At 39.4% G+C, this 26,745-nt stretch overlaps 1 protein-coding gene across 3 annotated transcripts in view; it reads left to right on the top strand.

Annotated features, from left to right (window-relative positions):
* Nucleotides 1–26,745, top strand: part of LOC126081403 (phosphatidylcholine translocator ABCB4) — a 323,006-nt gene that overhangs the window by 182,644 nt on the left and 113,617 nt on the right. For all 3 annotated transcript variants that reach the window (XM_049893145.1, XM_049893144.1, XM_049893143.1), the window contains 9 exons: nucleotides 1,209–1,292; nucleotides 3,495–3,698; nucleotides 7,081–7,181; nucleotides 8,901–9,041; nucleotides 11,944–12,100; nucleotides 12,567–12,764; nucleotides 19,785–19,991; nucleotides 23,026–23,172; nucleotides 23,681–25,429. In XM_049893145.1, coding sequence (XP_049749102.1) covers nucleotides 1,209–1,292; nucleotides 3,495–3,698; nucleotides 7,081–7,181; nucleotides 8,901–9,041; nucleotides 11,944–12,100; nucleotides 12,567–12,764; nucleotides 19,785–19,991; nucleotides 23,026–23,172; nucleotides 23,681–23,887 — 1,446 coding nt within the window. In that variant the 3' untranslated portion in view covers nucleotides 23,888–25,429. Of the gene's footprint in view, nucleotides 1–1,208; nucleotides 1,293–3,494; nucleotides 3,699–7,080; nucleotides 7,182–8,900; nucleotides 9,042–11,943; nucleotides 12,101–12,566; nucleotides 12,765–19,784; nucleotides 19,992–23,025; nucleotides 23,173–23,680 lie in introns of those variants that run through there.

Genomic DNA, 26,745 nt, shown 5'->3' with positions numbered 1-26,745 from the left:
TTCCGATAACTTCTTAGGGCCATAGTTATTTTTGTAACAGACATAAATTTGTACTTCAAATTCACAATCTTGTTAGTATTTAAAAATTATGTGGTTTTACAAAGATATTACTATTTTATGTTGAATGCTAAATTTTAATCAAGATTGCTTTTGTTGATTTGTTTTTAACTCAATTCATTTATTCTGCCATGAACTGTATTTATCAAACTGCTTATTCAACCTTTCTGTTTGATGTCTAATAAGCATGTCTTAGTTTAACATTCCCGGTATTGAACTACTGAATTTGCGATTCTCCCCTCCCTACGAGACTTACTCCTTACCCAGTCTCCCCTTGTCAGTAAATGGTAGCTCCATTCTATCCAGTCAAAAACTTTGGAGTCACCCTTGGATCCTCTCTCTCTCGCTCTCTGTTTAATATTATAATATCACAGTAGCCTCCTAACTGGTCTCACTGCCCCAATCCAGTATGTTTACCTCACAGCAGTCAGTCATCCTTCTAAAATATAACTTAGATCACATTCCTTTGCCTTAAACCTTTTGAAAGTGACCCATCTCTCTCAGAGTGAAATTTGGAATCTTTACAGTTGGCTTTTAATGCCATCCATAATGTTGTGCTTTTTAGACTAGTGGTAGTCCTTCAGGCTTTCTTGTTAGTGCATGAACAGATCAAGGATGCCTTTGGCCTCAGGGCCTTTGCACTTGCTGTTTCTTCTTTTTTCATATATTGTCATTATCCCTCCCTTCATTTGGGTCTTTGTTCAAAGGTCACCTTAGAAAGGGCCTTTCTGTCCCCTTCCCAATCTACAAAATAGCACCATCTCTTAATTTTTCCCCCTTCTTACTCTGTTCTCTTTTTCTTCATATCATTCATTACATGACATACTATCTACTTATTTGTTCCTCTGCTTCTCGTTGCTAGAAACTAAGCTTCTTGAAAGCAGCAACCTTGACTTTTGTTCACTGTTGTGTAGATTTAACACTTTGAAAAATGCTTGAAACCAAGAAGGCATTCAGAAAATTTTTGACAAGTGAATTTATCTATTTATGTGTTTTTCAAAAATCTTTTGAGGCCCTCATCTATGTCAAATCCTGAGTACTAAAAAATATAAGGGACATAGTGATAGAACTTACCCTGTCACTTCCCTCATGGAAGTAAGTGTTTCATAAATATGGTTTTAAGATAATGAAAATAATTTTCTGTTCCACAGGATGTCAGCTGGTTTGATGACCCTAAAAATACCACAGGAGCACTGACCACCAGGCTCGCCAATGACGCTGCTCAAGTTAAAGGGGTGTGTGTGAGCTTTCTGTTGGTGGTCTAATTGGCTACCTTGGACCTCAGTGTAAAACTGATTTTCTCATTACAGGTGTTAGTCCTCATCATTTTTAAGAAAACAGTAAATAGCATTTAACCTACATATTATGTCACCTTGAAGACTAAGGTGCACCTGACCCAAGTCATGGTGTTTTCAGTCATCTCCTATGCATTTGAAAGCTGAAAATGAATAAGGAAGACTGAAGAAGAATTGACACCTTTGATTACAGTGTTGGCGAAGAACAATGAATATACCATGGATTGCCAAAAGAACCAACAAATCTTTCTCAGAAGAAGTACAGCCAGAATACTTCTTATAAGCAAGGATGGCAAGACTATGTCTCACGTACTTTGAACATGTTATCAGGAGGAATTAATCCCTGGAGAAAGATATCATGCCTGGTAAAGTAGAGGTTCAACAAAAGAGAGGAAGGCCCTCAATGAGATGGATTGACCCAGTGGCTGCAATAGCGGGCTCAAGCGTAATGATGATTTTGAGGATGGCACAGGACCCGGCAGTGTTTCATTCTGTTGTACATAGGGTTGCTATGAGTCAGAACCAACTTGACGGCACCTAACAACAACATTGTATCATGTGGAATATGGCCAAAATGTTAACTATATAAGCATAATATACTTTTTAGTGTATATATAACTTACAAGCTCTCTTTTGGTATTTGCTGTGTTATTTGTACCATTAACAAAATGCATAGAAGAATTATTATTTAGAAAAGGAAGTATTTATCAGCATACCGTGTAGGATCAGTCTGTTTTAATGCTCAGTTAATCAGCAGAAAATTGGACATGCTACAGTATATGAATCAAGGGCTGTTCCTTTCAGCAGAACAAGAGGATACTGTGTGGTTTAATACTGGAAAATGTATGCTGCAGAGTTGCATCCTTTCACCTTAATTACTCATTCTGTATATTGGACAGATAATCTTTGAACCTGTACTACAGGAAGAAGAATGTGGCATCACGATTGGAGGAAGAGCCATTAACAACCCACAACAGGTGGATGACACAACCTTGATTGCTGAAAATGAAGACTACTTGAAGAATTTACTGATGAAGGTCAAAGACGTCAGCCTTCAGTACGGATTACGCCCGAATGCGAAGAAGATGAAAATCCTCACAACTGGACTGATAAATAACATCATGATAAATGGAAAAAAAGTTGAAATTGTCAAGTTCTTTCTACTTGGGTCAACAATCAATATTCATAGAAGTAGTAGTTGAGAAATCAAATGACGTATCGCATTGGTTGAATCTGTGGCAAAAGATATCTTTAAAGTTTTAAAAAACAAAGATGTCATTTTGATGACTAAGGTGTGCCTGACCCAAGCTATAGTCTTTTCAATCACCTCATGTACATGCAAAAGCTAGACAATGAAAAAAGAAGGTGAACTGATGCATTCAAACTGTGGTGTTGGTGAAGAGTATTGAATATACCATGGGCTGCCAGAAGAATGAACAAATCAATCTTAGAAGAAATACAACCAGAATGCTCCTTAGTAGTGAGAATGGTGAGACTGTGGCTTGCTTACTTTGGACACGCATTAGGAAAGACTAATCGATAGACAAAGACATGTTTGGTAAAGTAGAGTGTCAGCGAAAATGAGGGAAACTCTCAATGGGATGGATTGACACAATAGCCACAATGATGGGCTCAAACATACCAATGATCATGAAGACGGCACAGGACCAGGCAGTGTTTCATCCTGTGGTACATAAGGTTGCCATAAGTCAGAGCCAACTATGTGACAGCTAACAACAACAGCATAAGTAGATATGTATCTAGCACTGGAAATTTCTACTACTCCCAGTATAATATAATTGTCTGACTCTTTTGTCTTGCTAATTTGCAGAGCTTGCTTTAGTGATCACACTTTCATTAATGATGTTTTACTTAGTATTAGAAAATCAGAAGAGATAGAAATAAGTAATTGAACTCTAGATTATTGATCTTCTGTTTTCAGTATTTATTCTGAAGTTATGGAAATCATTATTTTAGAAACCCAATAAATTTCTTTCAAGTAAACTTTCACTTTTTATTTCATAACTGAGAAGATATTTAATAGATTTTTATGAAACTGAATTGTTATACTCCTTAGGAAATATAAACACGGATTTTAAGGATAATATAAAAGTGTCACTCTCATGTATTTTTGTTTTGCAGGCTATAGGTTCCAGGCTTGCTGTAATTACCCAGAATATAGCAAATCTTGGGACAGGCATTATTATATCCTTAATCTATGGCTGGCAATTAACACTTTTACTCTTAGCAATTGTGCCCATCCTTGCAATAGCAGGAGTTATTGAAATGAAAATGTTGTCTGGACACGCACTGAAAGATAAGAAAAAACTAGAAGGTGCTGGGAAGGTGAGTTAATTAAACTAAAATATGATTACTTACTTAAGTAGACTAAAATTTTGTTACTCACTAGTACTTATCATGCTCTGATAACCATCCCTCAAAGCAGTCTTATTTGATGCTTGTTTAGCAGATTAGGAAACTGAAGAAAATGGGCAAAACAAAACCAATACTCAGGCTCACAGACGGACAACTAATTTCATTTTAATAGGTTTTTTAGTTTCAGAACATTGTCTTCACACTGTCCTCTCTCCTTCCTTTCTTCCAGGATTCAAACTCAGGCAGTTGGACTTTAAAGTTGTGTCTCTGTCTGTTAAAAATAAAAGAGGTCTGCCGGCAACAGAATATAATTTGATATCACAAATCCATATCATTGCAAAAATGAGAGGTCAGAGCAGGACTAACCCCCAAAACTGGGCATTATGTTGAAGATAGGGATACATCTATCCATGGACATTTCAAGGTTCCCAAGAGTTAGGGCAGGAATCCAGGCAGATCAGAGTGGCTTTGGCTCTCAGTAGGCCCAGGTGTCTGAGGTATTTTGACTCTGGGCCAGGTACCTTACCAATAGGAATGATGATGAAGGTACCTCCCTACTACCCCCTTAGACTCTTTATCCTATTTCCTCTGAGATTCCTTCAAGAAAATCCTTTGGCTTCCCAACCATTTTCTGTGGGGGACAAACCTCACATGAAGCTTCCCTTCAGGTGCTCAGAGGCCCGGTCCTGGAGGTTCAGCAGGGTGGCAGTGACCCACAGGGGTCTGCTTGTGGTCTGGCCCAGGTAGCATTGGCCCCTGCCAGGGAATACATCCTGTGACCAATAACTTCATTTAATGCTGTACTTTGTTCTTGTTTGTTTGTTGTTTTGCTATCGTTTTGGCTCTTACCTGAGAAGAAGGTGGAAAAATCTAGGACCAAATATCAAAAAAGAAAAAGCATTACTACTCAATAGTGTCATTATTGAATGAGGTTTTATGAATGTCCCAAAAAAGCATCTTTTTATAGGAAGGAGGCTGTTTTATAGGAAGAAGATGATTGATTCTAGTCTGGTTCATTACAAGCCTCAGGTTAGCGCCTTTGAATTCGTATGCCAGACTTAAGACCCTTGGAGTTCTGCAAAGAGGGCAAAGGAAGGGTGCAGATGGAAATGGTATGTGTGAATATGGCAGATTTTCTGAATCAAGTTCAGGGATGTGATAAATGCTCTGAGAGGGTAAGGTGGGTAGAGAAACTGCACTAACCAGTCTATACAGAATTAAAAATCAACCCCATCTGATCATCATCCTCAAGTTACTGTTTATTATATACCAGGTATCCTTAGAGGTCTATATACATTAATTCATTTAATGCTCTCGACAACCCTATTGAGTTATTCCTGCTGGATAGAAAATAAAATCCCAGGTTCAGAGAGGACAAGTAACTTGACCAAAGTTACCCGGCAGCAAGTCTCCTAACTGGTTTCCCTGCTTGCACTCCTTCCATGCTTCTCCACTTACACTCTACGTTCTTTACACAGAAGCCAGACTGATCTTTTAAAAGCATAAATCAAATCATGACACTCTCTACTTAATACCCTCCAGTGGCTTCTGATCACACTTGGAATAAAACCTAATCTTTTGCTTTGGCTTATAAAACAAGTGTGTTCCAGTCCCTGATGACCTCTATACCCTTATCGTGTACCATTTCTCTCCCATGCCACCCTGTCTGGCCTCACCGGCCTTCTTTCAGCTTCTAGGCTACTCTAAGATGGTTCACTCTGATCTTCCCATGGCCAGCTCAGACTCATTACTTCTTCCAAGAGGCCTTCCCTGACACCTTAATTAATTCATGTCATCTCTCAGCACTTGATGTTTCTTTCTTTCTTCTTTGTTTATTTAAGATATGTCCCAATCATATAGCCTTGATGGAAGTTACATTCCATTAAAATATAATTGAATGATAGAACCTTCCTGGAAGACAAACTGTAATATTTATCATGTCCCTTAAAAAGTGCGTTACTCTCTTTGACTTAGTAATTTCTCTTTTAAGAGCTTCTCCTAAGAAAATAATTCAATACAGACAAAATTTATGTGCAAGGATGTCTTCCACATTATTATTTTTAATAAGGAGAGAATTGAAAACTTCATTAAATAATAGAGGAATGCTTAAGTGGCTAGAATATTAAGTTGGCCATTAAGCATCTCCTTATTAATGTATACTTAATTTTGAAAAATGCTCTTGATATTTTTTAAGGTAAAAAAATAATGATATAAAACCAAAAATAGACTTTGATCCCAATTTTGTTAAATATGTATATGCTTAGAAAAAATATATGAAAACTAATATGTAAAATATACCAATATATGTTTTATTATCTTTTTAATCTTTTCCATATTCTCTCAATATTCTTCAGTCATCATGAATGAAAATTTTAATCAGAAAAAATACAAACATCACATTTTAAAAAATATGTAAAATCTACATGAACCATGGCCTCATCTAGCCTGACACCAGAAGTAAATGGTGCTCAGCTACCACTGCCAACCATTCTGACCAGGGATACAATAGAAGGTCCAGGATAGAGTGAGAGAAAAATGTAGAATAAAACTCAAATTCCTAAAAAAGCCCAGACTTACTGGACTAACAGAGACTAGAGGAACCCCCGAGATTATCACCCTAAAATACCTTTTGAACCTGGAATTGAAGCCACTCCCGTAGATCACCTTTCAACCAAATAATAGATTGGCTTATAAAATAAAAAACATCCTCTGTGAGTACTGTACTCCTTTCAACATCAACTATATGAGACCAAATGGTCAACATTTACCCTAAAGCAAAGATGAGAAAGTAAGTAGGGGCAGGGAAGCTAGATTAATAGAAACAGAACAAACAGAATGGAAATATGAAAATGCTGACACATTGTGAAAAATGTAACCAATGTCAGGGAACAATCTGTATAAAAATTGTTAAATGGGAGCCTAATTTGCTATGTAAACTTTCACCTAAAACACAATAAAATGCTATTTTTTTAAAAACCTATCAATATATATATGTAAAATAACTATAAACTTAAAATATGACCATGGTAGGTGAAAGAGTCCTGCAATACATGTAAAGCACTGAGTTCTCAGTGTAATTTTGCGACTTAGGCTTTAGGCAAATGCCTTCATCTGTTTAAACCTTCTCTTGCTGCAAAGAGGATTTTGAATTAGCTGATCTTCCTTCTAGGTCTAACACTCAATTTGATAAATTACTTAGTATCTTTTGTCCAGGTAGGAGAAGCTCATAGGTAATGGCAAATAAATAATACATAATAATAAAAGTAATTTTAGAAATTTATTTTATGGGATTCAAACTAATTACTACTGTTTGCCCTTGTGCCTCTTGGTGACCAGGTGATCTCTGTTACAGATCGCTACTGAAGCAATAGAAAACTTCCGAACTGTTGTTTCTCTGACTCGGGAGGAAAAGTTTGAATATATGTATGGACAAAGTTTACAAGTACCATACAGGTAATAATCACTGGAGAGGCAGGTGGGAAGTGGGTGAGTTTTTCAATCATCAGATTTTTCCAGGAAGACTACTTTGGCCAGAAGGCAGGGAACAAGTGGAGAAACTACTAGAAAGAACCCAATTGGGAAGCCCTTGTAATTATCCAAGAGAGAAATGACAAGACCCAGAACTAAGCAGGGACATCTCTGGGATAGACTGTAAGAGTGGTTTACTGATGGGAAAAGGAGGAAGAGAGGATATTGAGAATGATTAATACTAACTTTGGATAATGGCCCCATTTAATGAAATAGGAAACACAAGGAAGGGGATGGCTTTAGTCTGGAATGGATTCTTTATGTAATGTGAAATTCGAGGTGTCTGGGACACTGATGTGGTGGTTGTTCCTGGGAATGACTTTCCTTCTTTTTACCCTTTTTCCAATGGAAACCTTCAGTTCTTCCTTCAGTGAACTCAACCCAGTGGGGCCTCTAATAAGTGATGTGAACATGGGCAAGCCCCATCTCTCTTGAGTCTGTTTCTTCTACAGTAAAAGGAGGGGACTGGACCTTATCAATGGGTTGCCAGACTTTGTTTTTTTTTTTGGTAATAGTGAAAAAAAAAGTTGTCTTCAAGTCATTTCTGACTCATGGCAACCCTATGTGTATCAGAGTAGACATGTGCTCCGTAGGCTGTCATCTTTTCTTTCAATGGCTGTGATCTTTCACAAGTAGATTGCCAGGCCTTCTGAAGCTCCTCTGGGTGGATTCAAACTGCCAACCATTCAGGCAGGGACCTTTGGTAATAGTAGAGCCCCTTGTTCTAAAGAATTTTCATTTGAAATCTCAGTATATGAAACAGATAAAAGCAAAGCTGATCTAGCTGATACAGGAGTAGGGAGTCCTGAGTGCTGCCTCCTTGCCAGTCTGTTCTTAACCACACCTACACAGCACTGAAGGAGCCGTGGTGGCACAACAGTTAAGCACTTGGCTGATAACCGAGAGGTTGACAGTTCAAACCCATCCAGCGGCTCCACAGGAGAAAGACCTGGAAGTCTGCTCCCACAAAGATTACAATCTAGAAAGCCCTGTGGGGCAGTTCTACTCTGTACCATGGGGTCTCTATGAGTCAGAATCAACTCAGTGGCACCTAACGACAACAGCAACATAGCACTGAGTTCCATCTGGCTTAGAAATTCTAAGAATGTCAACGTGTTTGTCAAGCCTTCTTTAAGTCCCTGAAAGTGTTAAATGCTTCCTTCTTTCTTCCTGTAACACATTATTCATAAAGTACCTCCATTACAAAAATATTTATCCAACTCGGCCCCCAGGACCTCAAAGGCAAGAACATGCCTTATTTCTCTTTGTGTCACCAATGCCGAGTTTAGTCCCTGCAGCTTGTGGAAGTTTGGCATATGTGTTGATGGATGTTTACCGTAGAGTGCATGTTTTATGTCCGAAGTGAGAAAGGATAGGAACTTTCATTTATTAATATCCTAACAAGTTCTTTGTGTTCATTGGCTCACTTCATCTTTACATCAACCCATTGAGGCGTGGTTAATTCCACACTAAACATACACGGGCTCAGAGATTGGGCAGTTTCCTAAATTTGCACAAATGGTAAGCGGTAAAGAGAGAATCCAAACTTAGTTCTTTGGAAACTAAACCTGTTTTTGTCTGCTACATCTATGTGCCCAACTAAGAAATAAAAGTTGAGTAAGTTTAAAAATGTCTTCTTTTCAGAAACTCTTTGAGGAAAGCACAGATCTTTGGCATCACATTTTCCATCACCCAGGCAATAATGTATTTTTCCTATGCTGCCTGTTTCCGGTTTGGTGCCTATTTGGTGGCACATGGTTTCATGACCTTTCAAGATGTTCTTTTGTAAGTATTGGGTTGATATTTATGATTAAACTCTGGAAATAAAGCTAAGATAAACATGCCTGGATATAAAGCCCCACTGTGAAATCTCATTAGTAGATTCTGGTGATTCAGAAAGTGGCATTTTGCCTCTGGGTCTCACTGTGTTACTGCTGAAGCACCTCTGTTTCATTCTGGGGGTTAGTGACTTCCTCTCTCCCCAGTTCTGACTCACACATATCAGACCTTTCCAAACCTGTGACTGGGTGGTGATTTAGAGGCTTCCAGAAGTCACTGGCATTTGGGAAGGAGTCTAACTCTAAGCAAGGATCTGATCTGACTAGCTCCTTTTAAAGGGCTTTCTGAGTGGGGGCAGCTAAAGTACAGGGAAAGCCTTGGGATATTCCAGGATAAATTCCCTTGATAAAAGAAGAACAGTTGCAAGGTAAGAACTGGAGAAATTCAGAATTAACAAAAGAAAAGCTGGGTTGGGATTTTTCTGCTACATTGCTGTGAAGCAAGAAATTGTACTTTGGTCAGGAGAAAACAGGCCTGGATTTAATTATACTTATGAAGTACCCAGATATGCAGTTTGGTAGTGAAAAGTGCGTATAATCTTTCTGAGCTTCTGGATTTGGTGATGGCATTGGCTTCATTAGGGTTGGTGTTATCCAGTGTGGTAACTCTGTCACTCAGTGTGGTAACTCATGGTGTCACCCACCCACCCAGTCCTGCACCCCTGTAGTGACGCCACTGGGTGATGGGCAAGATTCTGCCCTTTTATAAAACCAAAACCAAACCTGTTGTCATTGAGTCGATTCTGATTCATAGCGACTCTAGCATAATTAGTAATAGAGTACAAACCATAGTTCTACATTTAGTAAATGTAAGTCACATAACCCTAGCCATATAATGTATTAGTATAATATTTCTGTTCTATTTTAAAAATCAACTTGTGCATGTATCATAGTTTGCCCAGGATGACCCCAACAGATTTAACATTTCCACTCAGCATCTAGGTGTGACAAATGACATGCAAGTGCTATTTATGATTATGCCTAACTTTTACAAAGATCAAAACCAGGCATCACTGGTATTGGGTCCTGGAATAGATAATTATTTGATACATTGCTTTTTTCCAAGGTAAGCATTTGAATTGATGAATGTTGCTGACACTCAGGCATAAAAAGTTTGGAAAAATATAGGGGAGACCTGTCTGTAGAGCAGCCCTGTCTTAATTTCCCAGTACTGCTATAACGGGAATACCACAAGTGGGTGGCTTTAAAGAACGGAAATTTAAAAGTCCAAATTCAGGGCATCAGCTCTGAGGGAAGATCCTTGTACTTTTCAGCTTCTGTAGCCCTTAGTTCCTTGGTGATGTTCATATAGCATCTGTCTCCCCCTATTTGTGCTTGCTTCTGTGTCTAATCTGCTCTTTTTATAACTGAGAAGTTAGGTTTAGGACGCACCCTACATTGCTCTGGCCTTATTAGCAAAACAAAGAGACCCCCATTCCCACACAGGATTACATCCACAGGCATAAGGGTTAGGATTCCAGGACATATTTTGGGGGAACACAACTGAATCCATAACAAACCCATTTGAAAAAGACCCCACAGGATTAAATGATAACAAGCCCAGGATAAATCATTGGTGTGATTTATTTAGAGTTATTTAAAAACAAAACAAAAAACTGGTGACATCCTGTGCTGAATTAACACAGGCACAGAGTCCAGAGGAAAGGCAGTGAGGGACTCTGGTATTCTGAGAGGGCTTCCAAGTATTATTTGGGTTCCAGGCCAAATAATTAAAAAGGCACATTGATAAATATGCCCAGAGAAGGGCAACAGAATATTAAGAGTGAAAAGAGTTATCAAAAAAGCAAAGGACCTTTTCAACAGTATTCCAGGACTTACAGTGTTGTGTAAAAGGAAGTAGATTTTTCTTCAGTAGGAAAAAGAACTTTTAAACAATTGAAATAATCAAGGAACTTGCTACTTCCTAAAACAGAGGATGAAAGCCAGCTTAGAGGAAGTGTCCAGGCACAAACATTAAGAGAGTGTTGGACTTGGTCACCTGTAAAGACCTTTCCAACTTTAAGCTGCAATGAGTCCCATGTCAGAGATTACAAACGATAATGCATCTTAAGGGCAGCAGGATGGATATCTGCATCTCTAAGATACTCTCCTTTCCCACAGCTCACAGTTTTTTAAAGAACCTGATGTAATTCCAGCATCACTGCCTGTATCCATTATCTATTTACACAGTAATACTGAATCGACTCAACGGCACTGGGTTTACTGCACGACAACCAACCACTTAACTTCAGCGGCATACAATGATTGACATTTATTTTTTGCCCACAAGTCCATGGGTCAGCTGGGCTGTTAAACGCTGAGCTAGGCCAGGCATAGCTGGTCCCAGCTGGGCTCACTCATGTGTCTGCAGTGAACTACAGGCTAGCTGGATAGGACTCACTCAGCTCTTCTCTGTGTGTGTCTCATCCTCCAGCAGACCTACCTGGGCTTGTTATCGTGGTAGCCGCAGAGTTCTGAGAGAGAGAACAAACCATGCTGGGCCCTCTAAGGCCTAAGCTTGGAGCTGGCAGCATTTACTTCCAGCACATCTTGTTGGTCAAAACAAGTCCTAAGACCAGCCCAGATTCAGAGGGAGAAAATAAACTCTCCTTAAATGGAGGAGAGCTGGAAAGTCACATTGCAAGGAGGCAGGGATACAGCCAGAGTGGTGAAAATATGGGGCAATTTTGTGATCAGTCTATTATGTTGATATGAACTTAAATGAAAAAGTGTTGTTTTTAACTTCTGTTTTATAATTATTTGAGGCAGCATTCTGATTGTACAAGTGTCAACTTTTGTATATTGCAGTCATAACTCTATGCACTTGTCTTGTCTTTGTTTTTTTGCAGGGTGTTTTCAGCTATCGTCTTTGGTGCCATGGCAGTTGGGCAAGTCAGTTCCTTCGCTCCTGACTATGCCAAAGCCAAAGTGTCAGCAGCCCACATCATCATGATCATTGAAAAAATCCCTGTAATTGACAGCTATAGCACAGAAGGCCTGAAGCCAGTGAGTTCAATGTATAATCTTCTCCCAATTCCTGAATGAAAGTATTATAAAAGGAAACTTAATAAAAATAGTTCTATTTGCTGATGATAAAACTTCTGCTCATGGATTCATTTTAATAAATGCCAACAATATATGTTAACATCTAGTCCTTTTGTATAACAAAGTTACAGTGAGATAGTTATACTGCTCACTTTATAACCAAATGCACTTAATCAGATTTTATAATATGTAGGTTACTTTATTCTTGGGGAACAGATATGTGTTATCATGTTTGCATAATAACAATGTATGCTATAAAAGCATTGACTCTCTTAGACCTTATTTATTAAATTCCAGCAGTTTGAAATGCTACCCAAACAGCTTAACACAAAGTCACTACCTTCTGACACGTGGTGGTAGAGTAGGATGGCTGTGCAACATGTTTTCAGTATTGAAGCAATCAACTTTAATGTTGCTCTGATTCTAGGATACATTGGAAGGAAATGTGACATTTAATGAAGTCGTGTTCAACTATCCCACTCGATCAGACATCCCGGTGCTTCAGGGGCTGAGCCTCAAGGTGAAGAAAGGCCAGACGCTGGCTCTGGTAGGCAGTAGTGGCTGTGGGAAGAGCACAGTGGTCCAGCTCATTGAACGGTTCTACGACCCCTTGGCTGGAAAAGTGGTGAGTACACATTCACAATCAGGTCATTTCAGGTTTTAGTCTATCTAAATGCCTGGATGTACTTAGCTCTTGACTATAAGCCATGATTTTTCAAACATTTTAACAATGACCTCCCTTAGAAAAAGTCTGATGTCCTAGATACATTCTCCAAGCTGTGCCATCTGCCCCAGCCCCTTTTTTCACAGTGCTCCTCAACTTTGCTCCGTGAGCAGCCTTCTTTACCACCACCTCCCTTGCCTTGGTTAGGTTTCAGCTTACATGTGAAGAGTCAGCCAAAAAGTGAAGTAGCCAGGAAGATAGGAGGGGCACTAGGAGAGACAGTTAAGATGGAAGCAATGGGGAGTGTTTCAAGAAGGAAAAGGTAGCCAGCAAGTACAAATGCTATGGAGAGAGAGGGTAAGATGAAGACTGAAAAGACAAGATTTGGGAATTAATTGGCTATTTGCAACGTTTTAAATTATTCTCAGTGAAGTGGTTAGTAGAAAACAGTTTAGCCTGGGTAAAGTATGGTTAGGAGGTAAAATAGAGATTTAAGTGAGTTTAGACTGTCAAGAAGATTGAAGATGAAAGAAAAGCAGATAAGAACAGTAGCTTGAGTGGAGAAGCAGAAGCCAGGGAAAATTTTTAGGAGGTGGAGTCTTGAGCATTTCTATGACTGTGGATGAGATAAAACCATTGAGCACTGACGTATAGAGGGCATTCAAATACCTTCTAAGGAAAAAAAGTGAGATCAACAAATTTGGGAGATAGAAAAAGAAATTGGAGGAATTCCCTTTTGTTTCCTGAACAAAAAGGGTGAGTGAAGGTCAGATTCATTCATTAAACATTCAGCAAACCTTTATTGAATGCCTGAGAGGAAACCCTGGTGCTGTAGTGGTTAGGTGCTATGGCTGCCAACCAAAAGGTTGCCAGTTTGAATCCATCAGGCGCTCCTTGGAAACTCTATGGGGTAGTTCTACTCTGTCCTATAGGGTCTCTATGAATCAGAATTGGCTCAATGGCAACAGGTTTGGTTTTGGTTTGGTCAGGCGAGATAGTACTGAATGGAGTAGTGAAATTTTTAAACAACTATAATAGAAAACAGGAAAAGAATCAAACTAGAAAGGAACAGAATTTGGAGCAAGACATTTTCATTAGGTACGCACTTAGTTACTGGCTGTACTCGGGTGAGATTCAAAATATTTAACGAATAATATGGCATGGAAGAAGTCCTGGTGGCACAGTGGTTAAGTTTTCAGCTGCTAACCTAGAGGTCAGCAGTTTGAACCCACCAGCCACTCTATAGATTTAAGATGTGGCAGTTGGTTTCCATAAAGATTACATCCTTGGAAACCCTATGGGTCAGTTCTTCTCTGTCCTGTAGGGTCACTATGAGTTAGAACCAACTCGACAGCAACAGGTTGAGTATGCCTGGGCCACTGACCTGTCAGAATGAATGCCTGCTTTTAGTACAATCTATATGGTGCATCCTGGCTCCACAGGGGCCATAGCTGCATTAATGACTAAAGCAGAAGTAAAATTTCCAAATGGTAGTCCAGGGCTCTTTTTAATTATCTCATTAATATCTCATAAATATCTTTTATTGTATTCAAAGACAGTTATGCCTTTGCTCAGCCTATCCTTCAATAGCTATACAAATCTTGTTCCTTATTTTTAACTACCTTTTCTGTATTTTCTGTGAATTCTGCTTTTATGCTTCAATTTTGGGGTTAAAATTTGAACAAAGGACTCTAAATGAAGACCTCACTGACAAATGAAGCAACTAGAGGAGGATATGTTAGTTCTAAGACACTGAGCATGGTCCTCAACAGCCACATAAACGCTGAGCTACATTGACGCATTGGGGTGGTGTCTGCATAACTGAGGAGATGAGGCATATACACATTGCTCTATTATATCCAGCACTGTTCATTACCCAACGAGTCATATGGTGGAAAGGTCCTGTAGGATTTTAGAGACCTCCAGGAGTTAGATTAAAGAAGGGGGGTGGGGTGGGCCTAGAGCTGATTCTCAAGGGATAAGTAGCATTTGCATAAGTGATGAGCAATTAAGAAGGCGTTCCATGCAAGAGAATGATCATGAGCTGCAGCTGTTCAGTGATTAGTTCACAATACACCGAATAGGTCAGTTTGACTGAAATAGGGAAATAGAGTTGTAGTTCTCAAACTTCTGTCATATTCAGGAAAGACAAAACAAAACCAAAAACAAAACCTCATGACCCTTCTACTGCATTCAAATCACTTTCCAGTGGGGGAAAACACTTTGTGACAGCAAAGCGTTAAACCTGTGAACAGCAATGGTGAGCAGCACACAAGCAAAAAATAAAGGTAAAGATGGATTATGCTATAGATAGGTAAACACAAGGAGCATAATTTAAAACATGGACAATATCGGTTATGGTTCAGCGTAGGAAACAAACCACTCTCAGTATTTTGAGTAGCTAAGTATTTTTTTAAGTATTTTTTTAAGTATTTAATACTAGGGATTAGGTGCCTACAAAATCATTGGAAGGGCTGGAAGAACAGAAGTAAAGGGGGCTGCTCCTGGACTTTAAGATCACAGTGCTGCTGCTGCGATCCTATGGCCAGGAAGCTGCAGAAAATTATGCCAATGTCATAGCTGTTCCAAACCTGAAGAGAAAAGACCTGAGTCTTGCTACTGCAAAAAGTTCCATCTGCCAGAGGGTACATGTTAGCCAGCACTGCTTCCTGGGGAGAATTGGCCTTTGCCTCCTGGATTTTACATAGCACATCTCACTAAATTACTCCCAGAACCAAGAGAGTCTGGGAAATATTTTAAGCTTCCTAGCCCCTTGATGTACGGAAGGGCAGAGACACAGAAGAATACGGAAATGAATGCTGAGTGCATAAGAAGATAGCCATCTCAAGACGACCCTGATAATGCACTGATAACAAAGTCTCCATCTCTTGCAGGAATACCCATTATATACTCCTGTGCATTTGCACTGGAGCTTTGAAATAATTGCCAAGTGGTGTACAGCAGGCTGACTTCTTAGCAGAAGTAGCCTCAATAAATTCCAAAAAATTCTGTTTCCATTTCTTAATGTACCGATTTTTAAATGTATCAATTAGTAAAAAAAAAAAAAAAAACAAAAAACCCTTGATAAATCACAGTTAGTTGCTAGTAATTAGTTCTTATTATTTGGATTTGAACATCATTTGATCATAAGAAGTGAAAAAAGGACTTGACTCTGAGGACCACCATCCTGAGTTTACTAAGATCCTCAGAACCAGTGGAGGGCCTTGAATCGTATTTTGAGAAGCATTGACCTGGAGCAGTGGTTCTCAAACTTTGGTGTGCAGCAGAATGGCCTAAAGGGCTAATAAGAACACAGCCATTCTGACTCAAGTATGTTAGGACCTGGCCTTTTATGATTTCCCCAGGTGATTCTTAATGCCAACCATAGTTCGAAAACAGCTGAGCTGATAAGTTTGAAGAGGTCTGAGTTAAATTGTGGAGTCTTAAAAAAAAAAAAAAATCAAGCTGCAGAATTATGAAGAGGGGAGGATCCAAGTTTTGTGGGGTCTGAAAGCTATACAATTTTAGGGCCCCTAGTTTTTTTTTTAGTTAAAGTGGTTAAGTGCTACGGCTGCTAACCAAAAGGTCAGCAGTTCGAATCTGCCAGGCGCTCCTTGGCAACTCTATGGGGCAGTTCTACTCTGTCCTATAGGGTTGCTAGGAGTCGGAATCGATTCTACGGCACTGGGTTTTTAGTGAAAAGAATACAAAATTAGATACAAAGTTAATACACAGAATGAAAAATCACAACAAAATACTGGAAACTTAGATTCCCATTCCTTTCCTCTGCACATTCTATAGGCAATTAACCATAAATGCTTATGTGGAAGAGTTTCCTGACTGCAGCCTGGCTGCCCTCCCCACAAAGAACACTGCTCTACTCCCATGATTTACATACAAAAGAGAGCCTTGAAGCTTAAGCACCTTTAGCTTTACTGTTAATTCCGGGTTTGAGCCTTTCCCTGATCTTCCCTTTCTCCCCTCTTTGGTCCACCCCATACACTACTGTCAGAGTCCTCTTTCCCCTTTAGGACACAGTTAGAAGAAGCCTGTTGTCTGTTGTGTGGATATAACCCAGTGGGTGCCTGGGCCAGGATGGGGGCATTACTCTTTTGAGGGAGGACAGAAGATACATATCAATATGAGACACTTGTGTTACCAAAACTCAACCCATAATGTTTAGATTCAATTCTGGCTCCCCCAGTTACTCTGTGACCGTGTGCAAGTTACATAATTTAGCTAATTTTCTTATCTATAAAATGGGAATTAAAATACCTTCCACCTCACAAGAGTTGCTGTGAAGGTTAAACAAGAGACTGCTTGAAACATGCCTATCATAAAAAAAATAGTCAGTGCTCAATTTTTTAATCTAATAGTCAGTGGTCAATTTTTTAATCTATTATTATTTCAGAATAAATACACATAGAATATTACATATTTAACTTTTGGTCATTTGTGCTATGAAGGCAACCAGTAAACTTAACAATCTACAATAGTCATTTTAATATGGTCTCATTCCTTACCAGTGTATTTACTTTCCCACTTAGGTTTTTATTTAGGCCAGTGGCTTTTGAGTAGTTTTTGCTAAACCCCAGGGTTCCTTGTTCTTCCCCCAGACCATCACCCCTGCTTCAGCTAAATAACCTCTGTTTTTCCAATGTTTTACATTTTGGGCTTCTAAGTACAGGCAGTATCTGGATTACAAACGAGATCCATTCCTAAGTGTGTCTTTAAGTTGAATGTGTAGGTAAGTAGGAACACGTGCATACAGCTCTTATTTAGCCTTTCTTTAGTGTTCGAGCCTTTTCAATGATTTAAAAGGTACACATGCCACAAGTGAAGATGATTGTGATGAAGAATTTGCTGCCGAGTAGGGGTTGGTTCAGTGGTTTCAAACTGAGGGCAAATGTACATAACATTAAAGGGCAAGTACAAATTGTCCATAAGTCAGACATTCATAACCCAGGGACTTACTGTATGTTTTTGCTGAATAAAGGTTCTTCTACTAACACAGCTTTTATTTAGTTTGCAATTCCAGTGTATCATGTGGTGATGAGAAGGCCCCAAAATGTTATCACATTCACGCTGATGGGGAAACTCATTAAAACTTGCTAGGCTAAGTCAGATTATATTAGTTAGGCAGTGTCTCTTTTCCTCCTGGGGGTATACACCTGGACAAATAAAAGCAACAACTTCTTTCCTCAGATTTCCATTTCTCAAGTACAGTGTCTAACAAGATCATCTGTTTAGCCACATCCTTGTATGATTGTTACCACCTTCTCCACCCTCCGCTTTCACTTGTTAGCACTATAAGGCAGCCTGGAGCATAGTTTGCAGAATAATCTCCATGGCAACTGAGCTTGGTACTAACAAGGTGATGGCTGTGCTTTCCATTCCTGTATCTGTCAACTTCACAAACAGAAGCTCTATGGTTGCAGCACAGATGTACCCTGCAACTGGCCACTTGTCTCCAAGGCACCTGGCCCAGCACACAGGCTATAAGGAGTATATATGGCTCTATACACACTTACCACCGCTACTGGAAAAACAGCTTGAAAAGCACATAACCCAAGTGATGCTGAGTCACTGGCTTCTTCAGAGGTGATGAGCAGCTCTCTCACTTGAATGCCAGAGTTCCGTTACAGAGCAGATCTATTGGGTAGACATACCAGCATTAGACAGTAAGGATTTTTAAGAGCAAGGCTGTAGGGCACTCCCCAAGCTTCTGCAGGATAGTTTACAGAACTGGATTACTAGAGAAAGGGCAGCCTCTTTTTCCTACTCTTTTGGCCCAGAATTCTAGATGTCCATCCGTGCTTTCATCCATCCACCCATCTGTTCGTTTATTTAGGTAGTTCTAAGTACATCACACTCACAGCTACAAATCGCTGACAGTCCTTGAGTACTTACTCTGTGCCTGGCATTGCTCTAAGTGGGATACATCATTTAATCCTCAACTCTGTGAGCTCAGGGCTCATTATCACTCCTCTTACACAGAAGGAAACTAAGTCTTAGAGAAATTCACTTTCCCAAGATCAACAGCTAGTTAGAGATACAGCAACCACTCGCCCACATTCACTTTTATTCCATGTGATTGCTCAAAGCCTGATCTACCTACTCAAATAAGTCAGATCAGAAACCTGAACTTTCCATCTGTTATGTGATTACAGCTATTATTTATTTCCACTCCAATTCTGGCCACTTTTCTGGTGAAATATTGAGACATAAGAATGAGGATGCCAGGATACATCCCAGCAGAAGCACTGTACTACTTTCCTATTGCTGCTGTGGCAATCTACCACAAGCTTAGTGGCTTAAAACAGCACAGATTATTATCTTACAATTCTACAGATCAGAAGTCCAAAATGGATCTCACTGAGCTAAGAGCAAAATGCCATCAGGGCTGTGTTCCTTTCTGGAGGTTCCAGGAGAGAATCTGTTTTCCTTATATTTTCTAGCTTCTAGAAGCTGCCCACATTTCTTGGCTCATGGCCCCTTCCTCCATCTTCAAAAAACAGCAGTCTGTTCTTTCCTGGGAGACACTCACTCTCTTACCTCCTTCTTCCACAGTTAAGAACTCTGTGATTACATTGGACCCACCCAGAAAAACCAGGATAATGTCTTATTTTAAGATCAGCTTATTAGCATCCTGAATTCTGTCTGTAACCTAATTCCGTCTTGCACAGGTTCCAGGGATTCGCACATGGATAGCTTTGGGGGGAGGAGGGTGGCATTATTCTACCTACCACATGCATGTATCAGAAACCAGGGTTAAAACGTAAGAAACATGACAGTTCCTCACAGCCTACAAGTATGACCTTGTTCAATTAACCTTGACAAATCAAACTAAAAAACAAAAAACAAATTTTTCCTCAATATTAACCGTAACTTGACAATTTTAAGATATGAAAGAATGCTATTAATTTTGCTAAGTCCTTAGTGTCCTGGCCCAGAAGCTGATCTGTAAACTTGTGTTTTCAGCTAATTGATGGCCAAGAAATAAAGCATCTGAATGTCCAGTGGCTCCGAGCCCACCTGGGGATTGTGTCCCAGGAGCCCATCCTGTTTGACTGCAGCATTGGTGAGAACATCGCCTACGGAGACAATAGCCGGACCGTGTCGCAGGAGGAGATTGTGCAGGCAGCCAAGGAGGCCAATATACACCCCTTCATCGAGACGCTGCCTGAAGTAAGTCTCTCCCAAATAAGGAGCTCCAGAAGCAGGTGGCATCTCACTGGCCTATAGTTTGAGTTTTAAAGGGCTGGCTTCCCAAAGGTGGAGAGAAAAAATCCAAACACGCTCCCACCTGTGTACAAACATCCGACTACATGTCCTGTCATGTTTACCTTATTGCCCGACTCTCCCTGTGAGAAAGGGGATGGAAGTGTTAGATCAATTCTGGTTTAGGGGAGAGGAACTTTCTAGGAGTAGGAGACCTGGAACAATTCTCCAGGTCCCAAACTTCTAAACCTTAAGCTCCATCTCCCTTCGGACCTTGGGAAAACTACGCATGTCTAGGAGGCCCTTCCTTCCAAGCATAAGTGCAGTGTCAGTCTCCGCCTGCAGAAGAGCTGCTTCTGGTCTTTTCAGAAAGCAGGCGTGACCATCTTAACCTGTTTCTCTCCTGACCTTCATCCTGCCTCCTTGCAGCTCTCCCCGGAGCCTCAAACCTTACAGTGAAGCCAGGCCAGGCCAGGCATCTGGACCCAGGCCAGAAAGAAGGCTTTCTAAATAGGGCTGAGCCACTAAAGTGACCATGGTGTCATGTAATCACAGATGTAATTGCACATTTCGTGGGCTCCAAGCCCTGCCTTCTGAATTGATTGCTGAAAACTTAACCTGGGGCTGGTTGGTCTGTGTTCCTTCAGATGTCCTCTAAATGCTCCTAGGAAGGTGGATAACTGAGAACCTCCCACCCTCTCTTAGGCTCCTTTAGGTCCGTTTTTTTTGTTTGTTTGTTTGTTTTGTTTTAAAATGCATCTTCAGCTGTCTAATCTACCTTCTTCCATTATCCCTGATTATGTTTTCTTATTGTAAGGAAATGCCCCTGTCCCCTAAAAAATAAAGCTCAGTAGTTTCAAATGGGAGGGGAGGCAAGATCCTCTTGGGGAAGGCTGACAACACTAGTCCTAAGTCTTCCTAAGAGCAATCTTTTCGTTAGGGTCTTGTTTGGGTAACTGTTGCCACCAAATTACAGGCCTCAGGGAGGAGGCATTGTTTTCCGCGCCCCTTGAACACTTCAGCCCAGCTGTAGGTAGTTGAGATAACTGACCCGCATGGAGGCTGGAACATTTAAAACACAAAGCTCCCACCCCCTTTACTAATAATAATAATAATAAGGAGAACAGTAATTACACTATTGAGTTGGAATCAATGGGTTTAGTTCTCAAAGTATGGCTGTGGATCAGCACATCTCCAGATCTGAGTCAGAAACTTTGGAGGTGGAGCCCAGCAATCTGTTTTAACGAGCCCTCAGGTAATGTTTGAGAACCGCTAGGCTAAGGGGAAGAAGCTCTGCTGGCACAGTGGTTAAGCACTTACCTGCTAACCAAAAGGTCAGAGATTTGAACCCACCAGCCACTCCGAAGGAGAAAGATGTGGCAGTCTGCTTCCGTAAAGATTTACAGCCTTGGATACTCTGGCCTATGAGTCGGACTCGACTGGATGGCAATGGGCTTGGTTTAGTTTTGGTTTAAACTAAGGGGTGAAATCCCTGGGTGGTGCAAACCTTTATAGATAGGAGTCTAACAAAAGGTTGGAGGTTTGAGGTTACCCAGGGACACCTCAGAAGAAAGGCCTGGTCATCTACTTCCAAAAATACCAGCCACTGAAACCCTGTAGAGCACAGTTCTCCTTGGACACACTTGGGGTTGCCATGAGTTGGAATCAACATGATGGCAACTGGTTTAGGAAGGGGCAACAAAAGACCAACACAGAGCAACTTAATCTAGCTTATTAAATACATCTTGCCATGTAGCATTTCTCCTCCACATCCCCCCCACCCCCTTTTTTTTCTGGGCTCCATATATGAGCCTATAGAAACCATGACTCTTTTTCTCAGTGTCTAGACCAAGAGAGAGGAGGAGAAACCTCCTAAGCCCTGTTTCCTGTCTCAGGATCCATTTCTCCTGAGTGATTAATATCAGAATTTACCTAACTCCTCAGAAGGCTGGTGTGGTAACCTCCTTCCTACAAGGCTATACCCCTGTCTTTACCTGCCTCAACAGGAAGTCTATATTAGTACAGCCCAGTAACCCCTACATTCCCACGAGACATGCATTGGTGCTCCTACCTTCTGAGGCAGCTGCAGCTCTGGGGTACAGCCAGATTTGCCTGGGGTCTCCTCACTCCATCTTCAGGTAAAGACCTCCATCTGAGTGCCATAGAACTAAGGTTTCCAGATTTAGCAAATGAAAATAGGCAGCCCTATAAAGAACATGAATTTCAAAGTCAGTCTCTGGGTGTTGAGAATCAGAGCCCACAATTTTGCTAAAATTTCAGCCTGGCAAGTACTGAAAAGAAGAAGATAGTATTGTTTTCTATGTTTACACCTGCTGTCACATCAAACTTATGCTCTTCTGTACATAAACCCTTTAACGCCTGTCCCTGTTTTCTTATTGCATATTTATTGACAGTTACCTGCTATGGGAAACAATGTATGAGGAATTTAGGAAGAATCTAAAAGCAAAAAAAAAAAATCCAACTTTCAGAGTTAGATATTATGATAGAATTATTTAGCATTCATTAAACTTGTTTAAGCACTGGAGATAGTTTTATAAAAACAGACACCCAAAGGCTGGCTGCATTCCAAGAATGAGTGCTTCCCTTTCTTTTAAACGATGCAGAGAGTGCCACCTGCTGGTTGTAAATAAAACGATCTTCAATTATTTTATGTGTAACTTCTTCAGATCAAACTCCCTTTCTGCTATCAATCTTTGACCCAAACGTGAAACCAGATAACCTAAAGAGACTAATATTGCAGAAATATTCTTCTTCATGTAAATGTTGGCTTGTTTACACTAAAACACATACTTTTAAGACCAAGTATCTATTTTCAAGGAGAAAACATGCCATTTCAATATTTTTTATTGTTGTATAACTCTCTGTGAACCCATTTTTAGCTTCTGAGCCTATGCTTTTTTTGTGGAAGTTGTTTATCCTATCTTCCATAAGAACTTTGTCATCAGTTCTACTTTTAATAATAACAAAACCTTATTTACAGAAATACAACACCAGAGTAGGAGACAAAGGAACTCAGCTCTCTGGTGGCCAGAAACAGCGAATTGCCATAGCTCGTGCCCTTGTTAGACAGCCTCATATTTTGCTTTTGGATGAAGCTACATCAGCTCTGGATACAGAAAGTGAAAAGGTAAGGATTAAATTGGGCTCATTTATACTTTGTCACTAAAAGGGTTAAATGTATGCCAGATAAGTTGTTACTCTTGTCAGATTTCGGTGGAATTTACACTGAAACAGCTTTTTGTAGCTATCATCCAAGAAAACTAAGCTGGCAGAAAACAAATTAGTTGTATAGCACTTAAGCTCCAAAAAACAGCCCTGGATGACTTTGTATTGGTCTAAGACTCTGGATTCAGGAGAGGCATATTTCCTATTTCTACTGGCAGTGTCAGCTCAGGAACCATATGAAAAAGAGGGAAGGGCAAGACAATCTGTAAATCTGTCTGTGCGTAAGGTAAATATTAGCAGTTGTTCTCAGTTCAAGAAAAGGCTGAGCATTGAGATGTCTGAAAGAGAAACTGAGCTTCTAAAAAGGAAGAGAGGCTTCCTGAATTTGCTGCTTTTTGGCTTGTTATGGAGGAGGGATTAAAGGGAGAAGGCTCTTTGCACCAGAATTAATTTATGTGATTACGGAACAGGTTGTCCAGGAAGCCCTGGACAAAGCCAGAGAAGGCCGCACCTGCATTGTGATCGCTCACCGCCTCTCCACCATCCAGAATGCAGACTTAATTGTGGTGTTTAAGAATGGCAAAATCAAGGAGCATGGCACGCACCAACAGCTGCTGGCGCAGAAAGGCATTTATTTTTCAATGGTCAATGTTCAGACTGGAACAAAGCATCTGTGAACTGTGACCACGTGAAATGTTAATATTTTCTAATATTTGCGTTTAAATATGGCATTTAATCAAAATTAAGAAGCAAGCACTTATTGGGAAAATTATATAGTCACCTGTTCAACATTTCCTGCTACAACTGAAGATCATTCCACCAAGTTCTGAGTCTTCAGAGACTTCATAGTTAAAGGAACAGAAAGAGAAACATCATCAAATAGGGGTTTAATTGCATTTTAGAATTTATAAAATAATTCAAACTAGATTATAAAAAAATAAAGTGTGATTTTGTTTATATTTTCTCATTTGGACTGTGACTACCTTGCTAAAGGATTAGAAGTAGCAAAAAGTACTGAAATCTTCTCATGCAAGTGCCTGTAATAAAACTTTTATATGACTGGAGTCATCTTGTCCAAAATGCTTGTGAATATATCATCTCCCAGTTGGAATACTGCAGATCATTTATGCTTTAAAAAAGGGGGAGGGAGAGTCTTTAAAAACACCCATTAATGTTAAACAGTTTGAATAACAGGAATGGTTAAACAAAATAATTCTTACTCCTTTTCACTTCCGGTCCTATAGAACCACCTGGCCTCATTCTTGTACTTCATCCTGCTGATTTTGTGCATTTCCACATATGATGACTCTCCAACTGATCACAAATCAATACAAGATTTAGGGGTGGGAGTGGAGACTTAGGGGATGCACAATTGTGAAGCTGTGTATTACTCTGGGAAACCCTGGTGGTGTAGTGGTTAAGTGCTACGGTTGCCAACCAAAGGGTCGGCAGTTTGAATCCACCAGGCGCTTCTTGGAAACTCTATGGGGCAGTTCTACTCTGTTCTCTGGGGTCGCTATGAGTCAGAATCGACTCGACAACACTGGGTTTGGTTTGGTTTTTTGATATTACTCTGATGTACACTGAATGCTTTGCATTGCTCTTATAAAGGGCTCTGAAAGGACTTTATTATTCTTGCTCTTTTTAAAAAAGTTATTCTTTTTCTGTTTTTATAATGAATTACTTTTTTCCAGTAATTAGTCGTTTTCCAAAGTTGTTGCTTCTGGTTTTCAGATGTTTAAAATGTGCCGTGAGTTTAAATATATTACAATGCAAACATGATTTTAAAAAAATGACAGAGTGATATTCTGAATATAAAAAAAAATTACCATTAGCTAAAAAGCACCATAAACAAGCTTGAAAGTCAAAAACTGGGAGCAATATATGTCATATTTATTATAAAATATTGATCCTTAATATATAAAGAACTTTTAAAAAGAAGAAGAAAAAAACTATCCACTCCTAGGAAAAACAGGCAAAGGACACGATCAGGTAATTCCCAAAGAAGAAATGTATAAGTAAAAACTGTACAATCTTAATAATCAAATGTGGATTAAAACAACATACTTTTTTGCCTCATAAGTTGTCAGCAAATAAAAAGACAGTAGTGTGGGCATTCCTTGTTGCTTGACTTAGTCATTGACATAAACTTCCCAAATCACTTGACAATGCAAATGAAAAATATTTAAGAGATACATAAAAGGATGCTTATTGTAACACTACTTGTAATATTGAAAAACTAGAAATAATGTAAATAACGGTAAGAAGGTATTCATTAAATTTTGGTGCATTCAAAAAATGAAATACTGTACAATCATTAAAAATAAATTGTAGAAGGATCTTACCAAAGCAAATGATTTCGTGTAAAGAAAATTGATTACCAAATCGTATGAACAATATGGTAGCTTTTACAATTTAAAAAAATATAAACATTTAAATATAAGTGTATATGAAAAATACAAGTGAGAGACACTCCAAAATAAACCAGAATTAGAAATTATTTTTGCAGATTTTGTTTTTTCTAAGTTTTCATCTCTGTATTTTTATAAATTTTGTCTAAGGTTTTAGAAAGTATGCTTATTCTAGAAAATTAAGATAAATTCATTCAAATAGAAGTATAAAACAATGTTACTCTTGGCTTTTTTCCCAAACATAATTTTTTTCTTAACTTTTGTATATCTGCTATAAGAAGCTTTCTTTACATGTGACTTTGCTGTTTTAAAAAAGTTCTTCGATGTCTATAAAAAGAATAGTAAAATTATCTTCTATAGTTATTTTCGCCATCCAGATGCTATGAATAGTGGTTAGATATGAATTCTATAGGTTATACTCAACAGACTCAGGACGATGTTTCCCTCTATTCACTGTTTTGCTCTGGCTAGAATAGTATGGAGGTGGAGGGAATGCCCCTGCATTCCATCCCTCCATAACCACCACTGCTTGAAAGGCTGGTAGAGAGCAGCTCTTCATCACACCTTTCATGTTATCTGAATTTCTCTTATAAGGTCAGTTACCACGTTCAGCTGGTGATTTCAAGTGCAATAAACCATTTAATCCAAGCAAAGTCTTATTCAAAATCATGTCCAGCATTATTGTTCGCACTCTTGTAAAGTAAGAAAAGCCAGAGTCCTTGAGCTTATGAAACCTTTTTTTTTTTTTTTGGCGGGGGGAGACACAATTAAAAGACTAATATAGTAGTAAAATTGTATGACTATGTTATTAAACACCAAATTGTGTGACACACTATGGATGGTATTTAAAACCATGGTAGTAGGAATAACAGTGTGAAGGCTGGCCTGGTGAGAATGAGGAATGTGTTAATGTTTATCATACAGTTTTAGTAGTTTGTTATCATGTACGTTTGTCTCCTCTGCTGTGTCACACACTCTTTGAGAGCTGGGGTGCACTGTATACATCTTGGTATCCATGAAAGCCCTGAACAGTGTCTTACATATAAGTATTGTTAATGTTAGGTGCCATTAAGTTGGTTCCGTCTCGTGGTGACCCTATATACAACAGAATGGAACACTACCCA

The sequence above is a fragment of the Elephas maximus genome, chromosome 8 (assembly GCF_024166365.1).
Source record: "Elephas maximus indicus isolate mEleMax1 chromosome 8, mEleMax1 primary haplotype, whole genome shotgun sequence".
Lineage (NCBI taxonomy): Eukaryota > Metazoa > Chordata > Mammalia > Proboscidea > Elephantidae > Elephas > Elephas maximus.
The sequence above is the reverse complement of the archived record's forward strand: the minus strand, read 5'-3'. Positions and strand labels throughout refer to the sequence as shown.